Source organism: Monomorium pharaonis, chromosome 9 (genome assembly GCF_013373865.1).
Source record: "Monomorium pharaonis isolate MP-MQ-018 chromosome 9, ASM1337386v2, whole genome shotgun sequence".
Lineage (NCBI taxonomy): Eukaryota > Metazoa > Arthropoda > Insecta > Hymenoptera > Formicidae > Monomorium > Monomorium pharaonis.
The window spans coordinates 17,693,289-17,714,842 of record NC_050475.1 but is presented as its reverse complement, the minus strand read 5'-3'; the positions used below and the strand labels follow the sequence as shown (position 1 = coordinate 17,714,842).

Sequence of the window (21,554 nt, the reverse complement as noted above, 5' to 3'; positions counted from 1 at the left end):
AATTATATTATATTCTTAAAATAACACTTATAGTATTGAAAACTATAATATTTTGAAATTCAAGATTTTCCAATTCTTCTAAGAAAAATGTATATTGTTGTTTATATATATGAAACAATGATCGCGTTAATTTGAATACATAAGTTTCAATTTGAGAGTAATTTTTTTCTGTGTATATTAATAATAACGACGAATTAATGAATGGCGGCGAACGGGCGACATATGCTTGTAGGCCCGCTTGTTATATCGAAGATTTGGTATTTTATTAAAAATAGCACGCGGACCTCTGTCCATAGATAAAACCGTTGAAATCGAAGACAGTTACGTAAAGCCATTTTATGCAGCAAAATCATCACCGACTGTCGTTGTCGCGTGCGTCCGTTTAACGACGGTACATACGCAGGCGATTCTGCGTTTATTGCTCAATAATCAGTGGCGTGTACGCTTGTAAGCAAGAGTGTTTGTTTGTTAACGACCGTACTTTGGCGTACGCTAATACACGGAGTGAAGTGCAACCAATGGCGCAATGTTTGTTCTCCAAATTTACACAAATGTATTTGATCGGGTAGCGCGGGTTTTCCCACGAATATCGACGTTTTTTTTTTTACATTATCGTTCAATCATACTCTCGAGACCTGTGCAAATTTTATCAGCGTCCCCCCCGATTTATCATCGTTGCCATTTTCTGCTTGGTTTGGTGACTCATGAAACTTTCGAAATTATCTCTCGAACTTTTACAAATATTTACTACGAACGAAAGTTACGAAATGGTGTAGGAATAACATATTGTAGAAATAATATATTGTAGATGTATTTTATAGCCTCGACGATTTAACTTTTTTTTTTTTTTAATTCACTTGTAAACAGCATTTAGATAGTGAAATTAGTTCACTTCGCAGAATTAAACGAAATAAATTCGGTATGTCTCCCAAGATTAAAGAAACAAGATTTTCATTGCATTTCATAAATATTTTTGTTTTTTACTTCTTTATAATGTGGCAATGATTCGATATGTAAGTTAACTAACATAACATTTGATTTACGCCATAAAATGCGGTACGCAAGTAATAATAAATAGTGTAAAGAGTTCGTTACTTTGGCGATTTGATATGAACTTATTATTGCTAGAGCTTTTATCAGGGCAAGCCAGGTGAAAACCACCGCGATAACGATGCAACAACTTTCTTTTGCCGTCATCTCTCTGCCTTTCTTTCTTTCTCTTTTTCTCGACGAGCATATTTTATTTTCCGTGATAGAAAGGACCGCGACTCGTGGCAAAGAGAAGAAGGACGCGGAGGCGTTAAACTTTCTCTTCGCGTTCGCGCGCTATCAACGATACTCCACCTTGAACGTCATCCCAGACGATGTCCCTGCTGATTCAAAGTCAGGATAAATCAGAGAATATCCCGAGTTTTTAAAAAAAAGGTCGAAAAAAGAAAACAAATTTGTGGATGATTCGAAATCGTGATTCGATCAATTCTAATGGCTTCCATCTAGAATTCAACTGATTTTTCCATCTGGAATATTAGTCAAGTAACATTTGCTGATTTATCTACAAGCGCAAGTGAGTATCATGTTTCATGTGATATTTTCTTGGTTACGTGATATGTTATTATGCATATCGTGGCTGATACTTGTATCTTCCTTGATCATAATGCCACATGCATTTAATCACAGGTCAAACGTATAAAGATCTCGCAATCATCGCCTGGTATCGAAGTATTCTCATTGATAATGGATGGCTTTTTAACAATACAACACGCGTACGATTTCGCTCGCCATGGAAGGTTTAATTACGTTAAATTTTTGCGAATTTATGTTTCATTAGCTTTACTCGATGCACATACGGTACACTGAGAAAAAATTGTTAATTTAACTATATTTTTCAAATCGATTAAATTTTTTAGTTAATTTTGTAGTATTTTTAGTAAAATATCGTATAATTCAGTTTAAATATATAAATATCGGAAAAATTTAATCAAGCTGAAACATTTAGTCAAATAAAATAGTAACTTATTTCTCAGTGCGTTATTTTGAAGCCGATTTTTCCTTGATAAGAACAATTTTGAGTCACAAAAGTATCATTGAAGTTGGAAGACATGGTTTGATTTTTCGAGAATAAAAATAACAGGTTTATATTTAAGTTCTCTTTCTCTTGGGCAAACTTTGCCACGTCGCTGAATCTGAATTCTGACGATTGCTCGATGCTCCAGATACGTCGCTCTACGTGCTTGACTTTTAAGCTTCGGTGCAACCGTGATCCCGGGCACGTTCCGCGACGGCAATTCGGAGTCTCGGGCGAGGGCACCGCCGCATTTAGAAAGTGTGCCGTGAGAGGATGATAATCATAATCCAGACGTCCGAGACGCAGGATGAGTAATCAGCATTGAACTTGCAAGCGCGAGATAAATCGCGTTGTTCCTCCGCCACGCCTGGCCTCCTTTCGCGCGCCGATCCGCTTGCGGTTGCCAGCGGAGTCTAGCCGATTAATGTAACATTCGATAGCGTTCACGCTACCGTTGGGTGTCGATCCAATGAAATTTCTACGTAAGCGCCGATTGGAAATTTCGATTCAATGTCAGAATGTTCTTGCGCACCGTGGCATTTTTTGCGCGGAGTTTCGTGGCAATGAAGAAGATGACAAATGAATTAAATCCATATATGATCTAAATTATCATTCGGTTAAATTTTATTATGCGATAAATTAATAGAATTTAGAAAAAAGTTTACCATTGATTATCAAGTAACTGTAAATAAGCAATTTGAACCAGTTAGATTTGAAGATTGTAATAACACATTTATCTTTAAGTTGGAATTTATGAAGTCTCAGCTTAATTTTTCATGTGTCGCAATTTAAGTTGAATGATGAAGGAAAAAAAGATACATATGAATGTTTCGTCAGACTATTAAATTAATTGCTGACGAGAGTTGTCCGACGACGTGAGCGCTGTTCGCGTAATAAACATTCATTATCTGCCTTGAAATCTTATCAAAGTGGATGTAGTGGATTTGGTGGATTTGATAAAACGCGTGTGTAGCGCATTACGTACGCAGCGCACGCATTTGCGAGGACACGAGCGACGAGAGTTCCGAAAATAGACATATTTTGCACTTCGCGGACTTGACTGGCAATCCTTGCCTATTCCGGCGAGTTTCTCGCGAAAAGAGAAGCAGTTCGATACGTTAACGTGTTATTTGTCAGCGACTAATTTTAGACGTTTAATTACACAGTAGAATTTTCATAAGCAATAAGCAAATATTGGGTGATATTTATTATAGACATAAAACTATTAATATTTAGATCATGTATACATATTTTTGACTGAATAACATATTTTTTTACATTGTTATCTAATTATTAGGGGGTTGATGGCTTAATAAATTTTAACTTCAGTAATTAGTTAATCTTAAACAAGCTGGTTTTTGCTTTTAACTAATCATTTTCAAAACACTAAACTTTATTGATTAACTTTTTTTCTAACCATTATTTATTTTCTATATAAAAAAAACGATATTTCTCTATTATTTCATATACATTTGATTTAAAAATAAAATATTTGATCCATGTTCTAATTGTTATTTTGTTATTTAGAATAATCTGATTTTTAAAAATTACGACAATTACGTCTCTTTGGTTCGCGTTCGTTTTCATCGTCAAGCGACAATTGCATTATCTTCTTTTGCGCCTCTGGAATAATTAATCTGACGTAGGAACGGAATTACGTTAACAGGGGAGGGAGGGACGATCGTTCCGCACGTGCTGCGAGAAAATGCGAGAGGCGTAAGAGGCGAGAAATGAATTATCGATGACGTACGACACGTACGCGGATAATATATTTTGATATCCGGTCGCATACGTGCTCGCGCGGCGAGGCCCGCCGATTATTTTGCCGCTGGCCCCACGTTTCCCGTTTCTCTTTCGCGGCACAAAGGGGACGGCGATGAAGAAGGTGCCCGGGATCGGGAGCGGGGAACGCGGTCGCGTGTCGCAATCCGCAAACAAAAGCGGCGGGGCCACGTGCCCGCGCGCGTTTTCCGTCGGAGAAGATTTCCCAATCATCCTCGACGGCTCGTCCCGCCTCCGGAATATTTAATGATCGCCCCGGGTCGGCGGATTCGATCTCCCCTTGAAAAAAAAGGAAGAGACTCGAACGTAAAACTGATGGGTTTGCTCATCGCTTTGTCTCGGGGAAATGTAGAAGTTGTCTTACCACATGTTTTGAGATTATATGTACATATATATATATATAACTTTTTAAGATATCTATTATGGAGAGAATCTTTTAGGTTTTTAGAAACCTAAAAGACAACTTTGATTCTCAAAATATTTTTTAGATATCCGCAAAACCTCGATGTTTTTTTTGCGAGAGAGGGAAAACACATTTGTCACCTTAAATCAGAAATGAAATCGCTCACGAGTCTTCGTAATCTTATGTAAAAGCGCGTGGATCCAAAAGACTTTTATGGCGTGACAAATTATGGCTCCGATGAATTTTAAATTTATCATCGCCTTTAATCCCGTCGTCGTCGATAATTCCGCGCGAAATTGCAGTAAATCTAGAGATTTGGAGATCCAAACGGTATGTAAGTAAGATGAAAATCTCACATCTATCTCTAACATAATTAATTACTAATATTAGTCTATCCTCGTGCTCCTCGAAATTCGTTTCCCCGAAATTGCGGTGATTGAACGAAGCTTTCTATGTTATTCAAAGAAAAAAAAAACAAAGCCGCAGGTAGGTGATTGCAACACCGCAAGATAAGGTGTTTACGTCGCAAATTTCCTTTTGGTTTATCTAGATCTTTATCCGTCGTTCGCGGAATTCTCCCGCGGCCGAACGCGAGTTTCCGCAGGAAGTTTGTCTCCAATTTAAAGTTGCCTCTCGCTCCGTGACGGCTTTCGAAAGGGGTGTAGGTCGTTTCGCGTATCGTAATCGAGCTTAAATTCGGCTCTCGCGCGGCGAGACAAGCGATAACGAGCCGGTTCCGTCGGAGCTCTCCCTTACGACGGAGATATACGTCAAATAGAAAGAGACGCTCGTCGCGCTTTCTCCGGCCGCGTGTGTGTGCGTGTGCGCGCGAGCGTGCGTGTCATAACGCTTGCACGTCGAGATCTCGGCTTTGCCATTCGTCCCGCGCGATTCCGCGGAAGCGCGAGCTTACGCGGCCAAACACTGTTCGTCATCGTGCGCGCATACAGAGGTGCATGTATCGAAAAAGATCTCTCTTCTTCCCTCGAGGACGACGGTTGCGATCGCGTTGTCTCTCTCGAGCACCGCGACCCATTCACCTGAATCGACCATGAGTCATACGAACATTTTTACGAAGCTCGCTCTCCTCCCCGCCCCCGCGAATTGTTCGCCGCGGACTGCAGCTTTTTAACCCGGCTAAATTCGCGCGCGCGCGCGCGCGGTCGCGCACGTGGAATAAAGAAAGAAAATCGGCACGGCCGTGGTGCCCGATGACACGCCAGAGGCCCTCAAGGCCGGAATATTTTTCTTCGCCGTGCGAAACCGCGAGCTGCGATTTCCCTTCTTGCTGTTGTATTTGCGCGTACGGCGCCTTCTCGTTCTTCTGCACCCCTCGCGCGCTTTCTATTTTCGACGATACGAAACCGTATGTGCGCGACCGCGTCTAATATTTAACCGAGAGAAGTGTACGGTTAACATGACTGAATATGTACATAATAACACGTTTTGTGTTTACTGATAATTTAAACCGATCGAACAATTTAAACGTCTGACACTTATATTATTCTTTCGAAATCCCTGCGTTTTTCTATGATATTCAGAGATTTTCCAGCGTACTTTACTCCCCTGGAAATCTCTTTTTCTTAACCCAGACAGCACTCAATATTTCTAAAATATTTATTTGAATATTTTATAAATATTTATTCAAATATTTTATAAATAATTTTGTGGTCTTAGATTTGACAGATCATAAAGATTTATCATAAATATTATAAAAATATTTATAAATATTTACAAAATATATTATTACTACAAATCTTTATTTTTTATTTACCACAAATATTGTATAAAATATTTAGTCTATATTTTAATAATATGTTGAATAAAGATTTTTCTTTCATGTATATAAAATATGTATAAAATATTTATATAATATTTTTAAGGAATAAATAGAAATAAGTATTTATAAATATTTATTATAAATATCACATAATTTTTAATGTGCGTATTGTTTTACCGAGCGAAGTGCAGCGTGTTTTGTATATGTTACATGCAATTTCTAGAGTGCGCTAGTGCAGCACAGCGTATGCAACTGAGTCCTCTACCGAAGTTTAAATCCCCAGAACTTGGCCTTTGAAATTTAAAGCCCATTTCAATTTATCTCTTTCTTTAATTCTTTGAAATTCCGACGTGAAGTTTAGCTTGTTTTTAATTCGTGATGCTTCTCATCGAAATAAATAATTTTGACAATTTTTCATTTTTCCTTCTTTCGAAATTCGAAGCCGATCTCACTAACTTTGATTAACTTATAAAAAGTCCAATTATAAATTTATTGATTATCAATTGCAAAACTTAAAACTTAAACTAATTTTGAAAAAAAATATTTTATTAATTATAAATATCACAATTTATGAATTATAACTTGCAGAAATAATGGACAAGGAGAATAAAATAATACGACTAGTTTTAAGTTTTGCCTCGGCGTTTATATTTCGCGCGCCGCGTATACATCGACCGCGACGTTTCGAGAATCTCGATCGATAATCCACCGACGCGGACAATCGTCACCGCTGACCACGGTCGTCAGCCGTGAGCCGCGCAGTAACACGCAATGGCGGTCACCATGGTTGACGTCGTTACTTACCGCATGTTTTGGTGATATCGTTCAATAATGGAACAGAATCGTCTCGCTGGTCTTTGATTTCAAGGGAATTCGCTTCCGGACGTGGGCCGGGCACAGGTTTCGTGAAGAGGGTACGCCGGGACGTCCTGCCGGACGTTTGGTAGGCGAGGAAGTAGGTTAGATTTCTGGCCGAGCGACTGTCGTTTCTCGCCAACCAAGCGAGTGACATGTCAGATCGTTCGTCGCAGGTTTGCAAGGTGAGACTTCACACCACTTCACGCCTGTCACGTTCTTAACGCTCGAATGAAAAATGTCGAGCGAGAACAAAGGTTCTCGCGGAGTGCCACCTCGCTGGCTCGACTGTCCGCGCAAGGCGATGAGGCTGATCCAGGGCAAGTTCCTGGCCTTCAAGACGCCCCTGTCCTCGGCCTACGATAGCCAGGTGCCCGAGGCGTGTCGCTTTACCCTGGACATGCTTTTTGACTACCTGAAAAGTCAAAAATTGAAGATGGGCCTGTGGATAGACCTGACCAACACATCGAGGTTTTACAATAAAGACAGCATAGAGAATTACGATTGTAGGTACGTGAAGCTGCAATGCCGCGGCCACGGCGAGACCCCGTCCGAGGAGCAGACCCGCGCCTTCGTGCAGCTTTGCAACAATTTTATTGCTCACAATCCACTGGAAATTATCGGCGTGCACTGCACGCATGGTTTCAATAGGACTGGTTTTCTCATAATCAGTTACCTGGTGGAGATGGACGGGACTAGTGTTGACGCGGGCCTGGCGGAATTTGCCACCGCGCGACCACCTGGAATTTACAAAGGCGATTATATAAAAGAACTATACAAACGATATGATGATATGGACGATGCGCCACCACCACCCGCGAGACCAGCGTGGTGTTTGGAATACGACGAGGCCAATATCCCTGACACTGACGAAGGACCGAGCACGGAGAACGAGAATTGCCAGGAGGAGAAGGGCAGCAAGAAAAGAAGACGCGAAAATACTTTTAATAAAAATCCAGTATTTATGGCTGGTATACCTGGCGTTACTCCAATTTTAGAAAAAAAGAAACTGTTTGGAATCCAGAGGCGAGTCCAAGAGATCTGTGGATGGGAGAAGACAGGATTTCCCGGTTCTCAGCCTGTATCCATGGATTGCGAAAATATAATGCTGTTACACACAAAGCCATATAGAGTATCTTGGAAAGCCGATGGCACAAGGTCAGTTGAAAATTTATTTGTATACATTTGAAATTGTATATGTTACTTTTAAAAACACGTTGAATATTTAATTTATCTGTATATGTGTAGGAAAAAAACTTTGTAGCTCATCTACTGTTTTTTGTTTGTAGATACATGATGTTAGTACAAGGTGATGGAGAAATATTTTTTATAGATAGGGACAACAGTGTCTTTGAGGTAAATGGTTTGAAATTTCCACATGTACGAGAAAACCGATGTTTGAGAGATACTCTAATGGATGGTGTAAGTTAAAATAGCTTTGCTAATAGATATTTTATAGAACTATGGAAAATGTTTGGATTTGTTTTTTTTATGGAATTTTGAATTTGCAGGAAATGGTGATTGACAAAGACAGAGGCAAAGATATTCCTAGATATTTGGTATACGACGTTATTATGTATGATGGGCAAGATGTTAGTAAATTACCATTTGATCCTGATCGTTATTCCATTATCGAGACAAAGATAATCGCCGGTAGGCTCAGAGCTATGAAAGAAGGACGATTAATAAAGGAACGGGAGCCATTTTCCGTGCGACTCAAGTATTTTTGGGATGTGACGCAGAGCAAGAGTCTGTTGGGCGAAAAATTTGCGAAGCAACTCTCTCATGAGCCAGATGGTTTGATATTTCAACCCGCTAAGGAGAAGTACTGTACGGGAGTTTCCACAGAGGTTTTGAAGTGGAAGCCATTGTCGTTGAACTCCGTAGATTTTAAACTGAGGATTGTCACGGAATCTGGCGTGGGGATTGTGCCGCGAAAGATTGGTCATCTTTACGTGGGAGGATTGAATACGCCATATGGCACACTCAAAATCACCAAGCAGATAAGAGATATGGACAACGCGATTGTCGAGTGTAAATTCGAAAATGGTCAATGGGTCTTCATGCGACAACGAATAGACAAATCTTATCCAAATTCAATCTCAACTGCTGAGGCTGTATGCAGGAGCATCAATAAGCCGGTTACGAAAGAGCGGCTGTTGGATTATATCGAGAAATACAGATTTGCACGGGATGACACGGACCTTATGCCACCACCAAACAAAAAACCTAAACCTTGAATGCGTTATATCTTAATATTAATCATAAATATGCCGCGACTTTTACAACGTGACGTTTTAATAATTGTCCAGGGAATGAAGACTTAGTTCGATCTATATTTATTTAATTAGAATGTAGAAATTTTAATTTCAAGAAGGATTTAATTTTAGACGATTGTAGTTTCGATAAAATTGATTTTTAGGAATTTTAAATAGGTTTGAAGATAAGATAAAGATATTTGTTTGCTTATTATAGAAGACAAACAGCATGATCATGTAAGAATAATGAACACTTATTATAAATCCCAACGTTTAATTTTGTGATAAATGTTCTTGAGTCAGAATTATCATTATCAAGATATTCAATTTGTTTTCATTGTATAATATACATATTTTGATCAATTGAGATTATTGAATATAATTGTTGAATAAAAACATTTTGTAATAACATGTTTACGCTTCATAATTATTTACCTTAGATTATGTAATTAATGGAATAAAACATCGAGATGTTCATCTTTTTTTCTTTATTGCGGTTTCTTTTTGATTAATATAATATTCACATTGTACATTTTATTATATTTTATATTTTTACGAAAGAATAATTGAAAGGGATAATATAACTGAAAGAGATAATTCTTCATAAGAAATAAGTAAAAAGTATAGAAAATATAAAATTTGTTCATAAGCTTTATTTTTTCGAGAAAATAATTTTGAAAATTAGATGTTTCAAATTATAGTTAAAAATCTTTTTATATGGCAGAAGCTTATCTTATTTTACATATTTTGTTACAGATCGTACCGTGTTGCTGTGGTACGTAAAAGACTTTACGTCTAAAGATCGCAAATCCCTGCGCATTAACATAGAATTCGATCACGCGACTTTGATACGCTGGTCCCCCGATGGAAAGGCATTCATCATTCATAAAGCCGTTGCCAATGCCATCGAGGTGTACAAGATCGCGAAGAAACCGGATGGTCACTTAGCTTCTGCGACTAAAGCTCTCGAATTTCCTCAGGTTTTACATTCTTTATATTACTTGTTCAAAATATTTTTTATTATCTATATTCCTCAAAATTTAAAAATAACAATAGTGAATAACATAATTGTACGTATATTTTTTTGTGCTGGATTTAATATTATTCACAATTTATCTGCTGTATAAATTTGTTACTTTATAGAATCTGTTTGTCTTATTAATTTTTTCATAACTACAGCGTCACACTGAGGATGTCGTTGGAATGGATATCGCGTGCACGGGGAAATACATCATCACGTGTAGTAAAGTGAATGATCTTATTATATGGGACTTGAAGGGACAGACGCTGGCTACGGTGGAGATGCATCAAGGATCCACTTATCGCGCACGGATATCACCTTGCGGCCGATTCGTTGCTGCCTCGGGTAAGCTGTTTCATTGTCAAACAAATAGAATTTTTATCAGCTATGAAATAAGTGTACTTTAATAAGATCTTTCAATCGCAAGGCTTTACACCAGATGTGAACATATGGGAAGTGGTCTTCAGCAAATCCGGAGAGTTTAAGACGGTGGCTAAGGCGTTCAACCTCGCTGGACACACGTCCGGGGTTTACGACTTCGGTTTTAGCGCTGATACCAGCCACATGGCCACTGTGTCCAAGGACGGGACGTATCGTTTTTATAACACAAAAAGTAGCGTATTATACAATCGATTAAATATGTGATCTAAGCATGAAATTCTTATGCGTATTTTTTTCCCAGTCGAATTTGAAAAAGGGGAAGATCCGCACGTTTTGACGACTGGCACCTGGGACACTACGGTACCAGCAAGCCTCGCCTTATCTCCGAACGCGGAAGTCCTCGTGATCGCTCATGGATCGTCAATATCCTTCTATTCTACCATTACCGGTGTTCTGGATACCACCATAGAAGATATCTTTCTCGGTAAAATTACATAGACATTGTTGACTTTCATAATGGGTTCAAAGATTTTTTGACGAGTTCTTCAATTTTCTTTTGCAGGGCCCATAACATGCCTGGCATTCGACGCTATGGGAGAATATCTATTGGCTGCGGGCGATAAACACATCAAGATTTTCCATAATGTCACTGGATACCGTACCGCAATAGAGTCTGCTAAACGCAAACTGGAGCAGCGGCAGACACAGGCGACAAAGGAACGCCTAGAAAAGATGATTCGCGATAACAAGGAATTGCTCGAGAAGATAGGAGAGAAATGTCCAAAATGACATCAATTCGCTTTCCCTCCTACATCGACTTTTTTTACGAAGAGATTGATTAAAGAAATAAATGAAATTATTATCTCGGGGTTTAATGCTTTCTGTCATAATCATGTAAATAATTAATACATGAATTTATCTATTTTCTGCAAATAAAAATAATTTTCGTATGCATGAACCATTACTAAATGTTTAATTCTTAATGTCGTCTACAATGAATTTACATGTACTTACAATTTTACGAAGTAAATTTTGGAAATCTGTGTAAGCGACATTGGGAATAAACTTTTTCAAATTAATAAAATCTAATTCTTTCTGTATTTTTTCAGCTCATGTTTCTGAATACCCCAAAACTTCAAACTCGTATTCCATTTGATGCAATATAATAAAAATTGTATGCAATGCCAAAAAGACTATAAATATATATATTTTTTCATTTTCTATTTGAATAAAATAGATTAATTAAAAGATATTTTTAGTATTCTATATTTCTCTCGAATTCTATCACATAAGTGAATGGAATTGTTATTCAATTGCAAATTAACATTTTAGCTAAAAAAATTAGCTTATAGCTGTAATTGATACAGAATTGCTATATATTATAGATTGTCAAAGACGTTGTCACTGTTTAAACAATTTTTATTGTTACCGTAGTATTTTGACTACCATGTGCCCAGGATAATTACAGATTTATTTTATAAGATTTGTATAGCATTAACATACAGATTCGGAACTTCGCGTATTTTATGTTCTTATTTTATATATTCTCGTACGGTGCTACTTTTGCTCTCTTTTTTTTGACAAGATTGTGGCCTTCTATTAACAAACTACAAAAAATTTCTTTATAATAGGTAAACTATGTACAAAATAGTATCCTTGGCATCGTGAGTTGCAAACTGTAAGTCTCGGAGATGGAACGCGCGACCACGCACGATCGCTCACGTTCAAGAACACGTTTTTGCGTAATTTTTGGATAAATGTGTCTGACATTCGATGAACAATGCGTAACTTAAAGAATATTATAAATTTATGGTATTTATACTACCTTAGGCTAAGAAAAAAAAACCGTTCACGTTTGACTTGAATTTCTTTGAAACTATACATATTTTCTCACCTACAGCGACAAAAAATTTTATTGCTGCACAGTAACAAACATTTCATTATTCATAAAATTATTGAAAGTTTTGTTGTTCTTGAACACAATTTTATATAAAATTTTTTCTGTAAACGCATTAAAAAAAAACAGTTCCGAAATTTTATATGTTGCGCTGATTATATTATAAAATTAACAGCGCACGATATAAGAGAATTTCGCAAAATTCAATAAAAAACATAATACAGATATACCTGAAATCAAATATTGATATAACTTTACCATTAGTATTACATTTATTGCGTTATAAATATTTATTGCATTAAATGATGTATGTTAGACCAATTAATATTATTAATTTTTTAAGAACAAAATAGTTTAAAAATGGTAAATGAAACAAAAATGTAATTTAATGTTACAATATAACTGATATTATATTCATTATCACTTAAGTTTAAAATACACAAAATAGTTTCAAATGTTCTTATAGATAAGTTTCAGAAATAATTTTATATTCGTGACAATGTAAATAAGCGATGGAACGACCATGGAACGCAATACATTTCATGTGTTGCGTTACCACTACCAATAGTGAAAAACTTCACGCGTCTTTTATCCAAATTAAATAACTGTGGTGTTACATATTCTGGAACTTATAATTAATGATATAATATATCGGTGTATCAATATCTGGCACTTAATGGCAGATTAATGGTATTTCATAAGCCTTTTTAAACTTATTTTTTTAAAACTCATTTATTTTAAACGATGAAAAAATGCATAAAAAAGATATTTTAACGATAATTCTATGAACTGTTATACACGCTTTTAAGTGCTTTTTTTACTATTTTAAGATGCCACCACATATTATCACTCGAGTGAAAAGTTACAAAATCGAGTCCTGGTTTGGTGTCAACTGAATCTCTTGCTAGTTGCTTCTGCTTTGTTTCTTCTTTTTATGTTACTAACAGAACACGTGCATGCACACGTGCATGTGAAATAAGATTAAACTTCATGTCTGTGCATATCTACTACAATAAATAATGTGATTTATTTTTTTTCCTTGTCCGTCTCGGCAATTTCTCTCTTGACAGAAGTTTTATTGTCAGATTTCTTATCCTTCTCTACATCGACGGGTTCCTTTTTTACTTGAACTTTGTTATCTCCCCACCGAGTATCGGCTTTAAATTTGCTCTCCATATCGGAACCATTTATCTCTCCACTAACTTTTTCATCTTGAATTTCTACTACTTCTACCTTTCTCGTATCACTCTGCATCATTTTGGCCGCTATGTGATATATATTTTTCACTGCAGTCACGTAAGTATGGCAATCCATCTGTAAGAAGGGGATGATATTCCTGATTTGTATTTCTTGTGAATTAAAAAATAGAAAACGTATATACTTACAGAGACTTTCTTGAGCTTTTCGTCTGAACTTCGTAATTTATCTTTGTACATTTTCAAGTCTTCTGAAAGACCCTTAATACTATTAGTTTGTTTTGTAGATTTTTCATTGACTACAGTTAACTCGTGCTGCAATTCCATCATACGATCCTCGGTATCTAAACGTGCTTTCTCAGATCTCTTCAACTGACTGACAAGTTTTTCTACATCTAATAAAGAGCCTTTGTACATAACGATACCTTCCGGAATCGTTTCTTCATCAGTTTTCTCTAAAATACAGTCCTCTCTTCGCGCTCTCTTCGAGGGCGGTCCACTACCCACAAATACAGGTAACAATTTTTTATTTCCTATAAACATAAATGCAATAATAATAAACTTGATCGTACGTTGTGTGGTATTTCAAATTGGGTAGAAATATGTGATAAATTACCCAGAGCAAGAGAACGCAATATATCTTCTTCGTTTTCCGTTTTAGCAGATTCATTCTTCTCGCTCTCCTTATCATCCTTCTTTTCATCCTTCAAGTCGTCCTCCTTTGATTTATCCGTTAATTTGCGATAATGTAGAGAATCTCTCGTAACAACTTTTTGTACTAGTTTTCGCACTTGAGCTCTTGATAAGTTTAATCCCAGGGTGTAAATAAGTTCCTCGATATCTTTATCAAATATATATCCACAATGCGTTTGATCAAAATACACAAAGGATAGTAAAAGATAAGGATCGTGTGTATATAACTTTGTTTTTCTCTTCTTTCCGTCCTTATCCTTGTCTTTCCGGCCGTCTTTTACAGAGTCATCATCCTGTATGAGTAATAACAATATTTATATAAAAAATATATTATCTACTTTAAATATTAATAAATGCTATCTATTTTTCGTTAAAGAAATTATTTTTATATAGAATATAAAATGTAAAAAATAAATTTTTTCTTACATCTGATTCATCATCCTCATCTTCTTCCTCATCATCATTTTTATCTTTTTCTCTATCTTTGTCTTCCACCTTACATTTCGCATCTTTGTCATCTTTTTTATCTTTGGATTCCTCTCTTTTTTTATCATCTCGCCTTTCATCTTTTTTACTGGATTTTTTCTCATCTTCCTTCCTCTTATCATCTTTCTTGTCATCTCTTTTGTCATCTTTTTTATCCTTCTTTTTATCCTCATCCTTCTCTTTTGTTTTTTCAGGGAGGCTGGATAACGCACGATAAATGCGAAAACCAAAATCCCGCATCAACATTTCATTGAACAATTCCGCGAAGAGAGATACTTCAAAAGAATGTTCCTACATATTCAAAAGATTTATATACAAAATGTTTCTTAAAATAAAAAAATATTTAATTTCTAAAATAGAAAATACAATATAAGATACCTTGGTATCTTCTGGTCTATAATCTAGTAACACGCTCAAAGACATTACTGTACAATCAAATTTCCCACTCTTGGCCATTCTAGACGGATGAACAATAATGTGTGATGAATCGGGCAAGGTGTATCTCTTTTCGAGTACAGTGCGTTCGCGTTCATAAAGTTTTCTCTTATCTTCATCATGCTATAAAAACAATGGTAATGAATAAATATTAAAGAGTTGAAATATATTCTCAAGAAATAATTCTATGTTCAATATCAGTGTGAAAAAATTATCTAGTTCATACATTGCATTGATTACTTACATCTTTACTATCTCTGAATTTTTTATCATCCTCTTCTTTTGATGGTGGCGACACATCCTCCTCATTTTCATCCGCCTCGTCTTGTCGACCTTCCTCTTTGGCTTGCTCAGACTTTACAGCTTTCAGAAGTCTAGCTAGCAATTGTGATTTCAAGCCTTTCGAGCTTAAATTACGAGCTGCCAATTCTTGACGTAATTCATTTACCTGCATTGATCAAGATGTATCAGATTTAAACTTAAAGATACAGAGATAAAAAAATCTTATTTCTATTTTTCAATACTAACGTTCATAGATTTTGGATCTAGCTCAGAATAGTGTGTAGGATCCTTCTTCTCAGGCAACGAATCATCCTGAAAGAAGAAAATGTACGTTAGTGAAAGAGAAGTAAAAAGCCTAGAGAGAAAACTACAAAACAGAAGCAGCCCCTATAACGAAACGAAACCACTCCCTCTTCATTCTTTCATCACTCTCTACTTTTTTTTCAACACTCTCTCACATTGTAACGGTATACACATATCTTCATTCACGATGACCGTCAAATATGACTCAAGTAACTGCTAGAATCTCATAGTGTCCTGGCTCTGGTGTCTGTGTGATTCGGTAGGTTATGGATAATATCAATAATGTTGTAGTATAAAACGATGATTAAATGAAAAACTTTTGAATGGTTTCTCAATGTTGGTGAAGGTTTACAGGAAAGGGAATGGCTCAGCTGCGCTCTTCTCCGAGCTAGGCTTGCTTGCTTCTCTTGTTAATGCAATGTGAACTGCCATTGGCTAAGGGAGCGATACATTACCCGTCGATCCTCGTTTGCGACATTTAAAAGCATTTACATTAAGAGTTTTTGTTAATTTATACATATAACAATAAAACATCAATCTTAATATAATTATATACATACAAACTTTGCCTTATTAAAAGTTGTACATATATGACGTTTTAGTTTTGCGATATCACAAACTTGTCCCATAAAATATCTCATTTTATGGAAGAAGTCAAATCCATAAACACGTATTTCATTTAAAAAGACTGGAGTTTTGCAATCCATTATTAATGCAATACTAAATTTGCATTAATTTTACTATTGTCTATTGATGAAACACATCTCGCACGTTAATCCAATATACCTAAATTGATTTTTTTAAAATAGATGCATGAAAGACGAATTTCATGAAAAAAATGAATGCAATATTTCTGAGACAGATTAACTTATTGAATAGGATCGATGGACAAGTATAGCCTATTGAAAATTCAGTTTAGTAATGGGGAGAGAAACGGTGGCACGAATATATATAAATATATAAATATGTAATAAAAAGGTATAAAAGTAATTATGGGATGATGTTGGCAGTGCCTTTTGATCAGCGGCGGCAGCCTCATCAGTCTCATTGGCAGCGTCCAAATCGTCGGGATTAGAGGCGGCACGCAGCAACTTTCGCTCCAGTTGTTTCTTATAGTTGAGTTGCAGCCCGTCCCATTCCAATCTGGTAGGTACACAGCTCCATACATCTGGGAGAAATAGTATGACGGTTTCAACGCGAGAGGGTACCACTCGCCCGGACTTGTGGGTCGTTTCCGCGCGTCTGTAGTAGAGTTCCAGGAAGCGGTACCTGTGCCGCAAGGAAAAACAATACCCAAACGTCAACTCAGATTAATGCCGCTTAGCGTTGCCTTATATGCTAAGTGTTCGCTCGCTTGTTCGTAAAGCCCACGCACTGCATACAAAGCCACGTACAGCGCACAACGTAGAGACCATTTGAGAGAGAAAGCACAACTCAGTGGGTCACAATCATATAATAATAGAACAATAGTGATGATTTGTTCTGCCGCGACTGCTCGTGTATCGTCGTCGACGAGGGGGAGGGTGTGCTCGAAACCGGGATCCAGTGCAGCAATCTCCATCGGTCGCTCGTGTTTAGAATACAATACATACCTCCACTGCAGAGAGATCGAGCTACAATCTTATAGTTTATCAAGTCAGAGAACTGATATTAGAAGTTACTCTCTGTCGAGATCGTGGATAGTACATTGTACATGTATCTATCGTATATATCGTATCTTAACGTCATATAGTGTTTTATTTAAACTTTTTTTCTCAAATAACTCGTTTTTATGTCGTGAGAGATAGTTTTGGAAATGTAGCCCTAAACAATTGAGAAAAAAGAATGGAATTTAAAAAAAAAAGAAGAGTTTCGTAATTGTGACCTTTGGTTTGTAAAGTGGTATCGACGGAAATACAGAATGTGCAATGTTAACGGGCAGAAAAATTCAGTGATATCACGTTGCTTTTTTTGTAACAAATCGGGGCTTTAAAAAAAGCTGTCTATGAAAGTGCTCCAGAGATGTACGTTCAACAAAAAGTATTTCTATTTGAAAAGACATACCACTGAGTGCAACTGGACAAATCTATACCGGTGAGCGCTTTACAGGTTCTTACGGCCGTCCTAATTAACACAGACGGATCCTTTTCAGGATTAGGACCATCTAATGAGGGGCTCCATGGCCCGCCTATGGCCATTGTTTCATTTTTTCCCCGTAAGCCTACTAAGAAATTTATAAGGCGTGTAGGGTGAACGTAATCGCGATCAGGATCCCTGTCTTCGGAAACGCCACAACACCTTTTGTATATTTCTTCCATGGCGGGCATGGATATGAGCATGACCTAAAAATAATTAAGAGATATTCATTATGTGAAGTCATTTCAAGATGCACATGTGTGTGTGTGTGTATGTGTGTGTGTGTATTGTAATTTCTATTGCACATATCGGCACACTCTCGTACAAAATCTCGTTTCTATCTTGTCGATATGTAACGACAATCGTGACACACAATTTCTATGACAGACCTTGGCAGAGAACAGATAATCGGCATCCGATGGTTCTAGTACTGCTGTATTTTCATTACATGGATCGACATCTTTATGCATAACATGGAAGGAGCACGGTTTATTAAGCGTAAATGGCATATGTGGTGGAAAGGCATCGACCCATCTGAAGTTAGTGGAAAAGAAGTCGCTAGGAATGTACATATTTTGATAGCGTCTTCTTATTTCAAGAACATCTGCTTCAGGCCTGTGATAATAAGCAGCAATAAAACTCTGCCAATGTGGTGCACGTATATGTTTAAGATAATAAGGTTGCACTTACAGGTCAAGCGCAATTTTCGGTATTTGCACCATGTAACGCGGCACGACTCGTGTACGTCGGCGAGGTCTCGGTGATTTACTCCTTCTGGTCCTCGATGGGCTACGGTCCTCCTTCTTTTCGCGCTCTCTTATTCTCTCTTCGCGACGTCTCTTTCTTTCTATCTCTTCGTCGTCGTTTCTCCGCTCACGAGGAGATCTTTCTCTAACTCTACTGACTTTGTTACGGTTGCTGGTAGTGTTGGAATTTGGTGTACTGGTTGTAAACCTACTACAATATGTAAAATTCCATCAATAAAGTAATAAATATTCATTAAAATTTAGACTTGGTTTCAAAATCTAGATTTATATACCAAAGCGTTTGATGGATTCAACTATTCTTGATTTACTTATATTCTCAATAATTGTCTTCAAATTAATTAATACTGAATAAACAACTGGTAAATTTAAATTGACATTGATGTGATTGACTGTATGAGAGGACAATTCAAATATTAAATATTTGGATACCCAAATTCAAGCAAATTCAAACATTAATTTATATTACAAAAATGTGATTATAAATCACATAATAACATAATTAGGTAATTTATTATACAATTATTTATTATACCTGTTATTAGGATTTTCTGTGGGAGGAGGTACAGCATTGTAAGTGCTCGACGTCCTGTTTGGCTGTTGCTGCTGTTGCTGTTGCTGACGATTTGGTTGGTTGGTTTGTTGAGTGTTTGCATTGTTGCTATTGTTGCCCATGGGTAGCACTTGTATTCTAGTGGCATTCCATTTAAACGGCATTGAAGGATTGTATGACGCCTCTACAAGCACGCGATCTCCAACTACGGGATTAGATCCCTTCACACACGCACTAAAACAGAGAGGAAAAGAGGGATTCATTAAAATGTACGAAGGGTAAAGCGCAAGAAAAGTGTGTATTTTTTTCGCCCAGCTTACTTACCTGGTTTGGAAAAATACATCTTCATCTACAAAGCCAAAGTTATCATGTACTTTAGTAACGGTACCCGTAAACACTCTCTGTTTTGTCGATGACGAAGGTACATTTTGTTGCACCTGTTGTGGCACGCCAGCTACAGAGGGTTGAAAAGCGTTTGTATTCAATGCTCGTGGCGTTGGATAAGAAACCGTAGCGACCTGGGGATACAACTGTCCTGCTATACCCGATGGTAAATTTGAACCGAGGGTTGCCATGGATGCCATGGTGATGTTGGGCTGTGCAGAATCATTCATTTTATTACAAATAATTAATATAAATACACAAAGACAAAGCTAATCCTTGATCTATCCTACCTGCTGTAACCCCAGACTCTGTTGATAGACCTGTTGGGTCTGCTGCTGATACTGCACCATAGGCTGCCCTCCGATACTGCCCATGGCCTGACCCAACATTTGTTGCTGGATATTTTGTATACCTTGTCCTTTTATAAAAAACATCATCCAAAATCATTTTATGCAACTAAAAGTCTTTATACACACACATATATTCTACCGCCTAAAGAATGTACTAAGAAAAGAGAGAGAGACAAAAAGTTCCGAGATGTTGCTTTTTTTGCGGCGATATGTTCCGGAAATCGTTATTGCTGATTTTTATCCAGGGCAAAGTTTATCCGCGGGAAGTAATCGACAACATTGAGCAAGGACAGAACACGGCAGGAAAAAGGGCAACGGTTTCTTCCGCAGCACTGGCAGGTCCGGTCAGGTTTAGGGATCGTTGGCAACTCCCGTGCTCCGAGAAATGAAACGTTACGATGATAGCACGCGTCGGTAGCTTGCGTAACGAACCGCGATCGAAGCCGTTGCGCTCTGTCGTGCGCGAGGCGGAGTGGTTCGGCGGTTAAAAAAAAAATTTTGGCAGCCTTTCGTCACGTTGCACACGGGACGACGACAACGATGACGATGACGACGACGAGGGTAACATTCGGAGCAGCATCGCTCGCTGCCTCCGTTCCGCGGTGGGGAAAAAACACACACACACGCGCCGAGGAAACGGGCTCATACCTGCATTGCGGACCCACGGTGGGTTCTTGCCGCCGCCGAACGGCGACAGGTTGCTCATTCTGCGAAACGGACGGGCCTCACGACCACGCCGGGCCCCGGTTCTACGGATGTATGCGAAAATGCGACGGTGGATCTGGTAGACACTCGCGCTCAGCGTCCTTCACTTGGGCGCCATGTTTCTCGGGGGACGTGCTTACTGCACGTGCTACGCGAGTCGTTGCGGCGACTGTCTTCTCCAAGGGTCGAGAGTCGAGAGAGCTCTCGGCTGACCGGAAATCGGTCGTTACTTCCGATCAGTGATGGGAACTCGCGAGATATTTCTCGCGCACGCGCATCTAAGCAACAGCGGCGCAGCGCATTAACGTATATATTTAGTGGTACTGTAAAGGTCCTAATATTCATCGATAAAAGAATGTGAAGAATATTGTAAAGAGAAAAGTTTTTATTAATATTTTATATTAAAACAAAATCCTACTTATGAACAATAACAAATTTTATTTATTTAATATATTTTTTTGTAACAATTATAGCCGATTTATTACATAAATATCAACATTTATTATAAGAAACTTATAAAAATCTTATTAGCATTTTTGCACTAAAATTGAACATAATAAATATGGCGCATTAAAACAACATATAATAAAAATAAAATATAGCCACTTATACGCATGTTGGACCCTTGTAAGCACCCGATATAGTACCTACAACCGTCACTGAAAAAGTACTGATACGTCACCTCACGCATGCGCACGAACGCGCCTGCCGCGCGGAATATCTCGCGAGTTCCCATCACTGCTTCCGATTCCCGCTTACTCCGATCGCCGCGCTCTCTCTCTCTCTCTGTCTCTCTCCCTCTTGGGATCCCGTTGAACGTTTGAACGCAAAACAGAGCGCGAAACA

General features: G+C 37.7%; 2 protein-coding genes and 1 long non-coding RNA gene across 4 annotated transcripts; 2 read left to right on the top strand and 1 right to left on the bottom strand.

Moving 5' to 3' along the window:
* The first annotated feature begins 503 nt into the window (after positions 1-503).
* Positions 504-12,390, top strand: LOC105831533. Its single transcript, XR_003626455.2, has 6 exons — positions 504-528; positions 9,900-10,123; positions 10,323-10,509; positions 10,592-10,777; positions 10,847-11,029; positions 11,108-12,390. It is a non-coding gene; the product is annotated as a transducin beta-like protein 2 (long non-coding RNA).
* On the top strand, positions 6,758-9,554 carry LOC105831530 (mRNA-capping enzyme). Its single transcript, XM_012671717.3, has 3 exons — positions 6,758-8,043; positions 8,175-8,307; positions 8,397-9,554. Exons 1-3 carry the CDS (start codon positions 7,124-7,126, stop codon positions 9,123-9,125), a joined length of 1,782 nt encoding a protein of 593 aa, XP_012527171.1. The 5' UTR covers positions 6,758-7,123; the 3' UTR covers positions 9,126-9,554.
* Positions 12,391-13,468: 1,078 nt separating the features above from the next.
* Positions 13,469-20,709, bottom strand: LOC105831528 (cell division cycle and apoptosis regulator protein 1). 2 transcript variants are annotated; one of them, XM_036292269.1, is made up of 15 exons: positions 20,652-20,709; positions 19,944-20,071; positions 19,594-19,865; positions 19,252-19,503; positions 18,643-18,909; positions 18,342-18,567; positions 17,881-18,158; positions 16,851-17,106; positions 15,781-15,846; positions 15,497-15,700; positions 15,196-15,375; positions 14,758-15,108; positions 14,255-14,624; positions 13,828-14,171; positions 13,469-13,756 (listed from the first exon to the last, which is right to left on the bottom strand). In XM_036292269.1, exons 1-15 carry the CDS (start codon positions 20,707-20,709, stop codon positions 13,469-13,471), a joined length of 3,540 nt encoding a protein of 1,179 aa, XP_036148162.1. The 2 variants fall into 2 exon arrangements, with proteins under 2 accessions (XP_036148162.1, XP_036148163.1); XM_036292270.1 differs by having other exon boundaries at positions 18,643-18,906.
* Between the last annotated feature and the right edge of the window lie 845 nt (positions 20,710-21,554).

Coding starts and splice junctions, on each gene's coding strand:
- LOC105831530 (XM_012671717.3), top strand. CDS start 7,124: ATGTCGAGCGAGAACAAAGGTTCTCGCGGAGTGCCACCTCGCTGGCTC. Junction 8,044..8,174: donor TGGAAAGCCGATGGCACAAG/GTCAGTTGAAAA, acceptor TTTTGTTTGTAG/ATACATGATGTTAGTACAAG. Junction 8,308..8,396: donor GAGATACTCTAATGGATGGT/GTAAGTTAAAAT, acceptor TTGAATTTGCAG/GAAATGGTGATTGACAAAGA.
- LOC105831528 (XM_036292269.1), bottom strand. CDS start 20,709: ATGAGCAACCTGTCGCCGTTCGGCGGCGGCAAGAACCCACCGTGGGTC. Junction 14,172..14,254: donor ATTGCGTTCTCTTGCTCTGG/GTAATTTATCAC, acceptor TTATGTTTATAG/GAAATAAAAAATTGTTACCT. Junction 13,757..13,827: donor AAAAGCTCAAGAAAGTCTCT/GTAAGTATATAC, acceptor CCCTTCTTACAG/ATGGATTGCCATACTTACGT.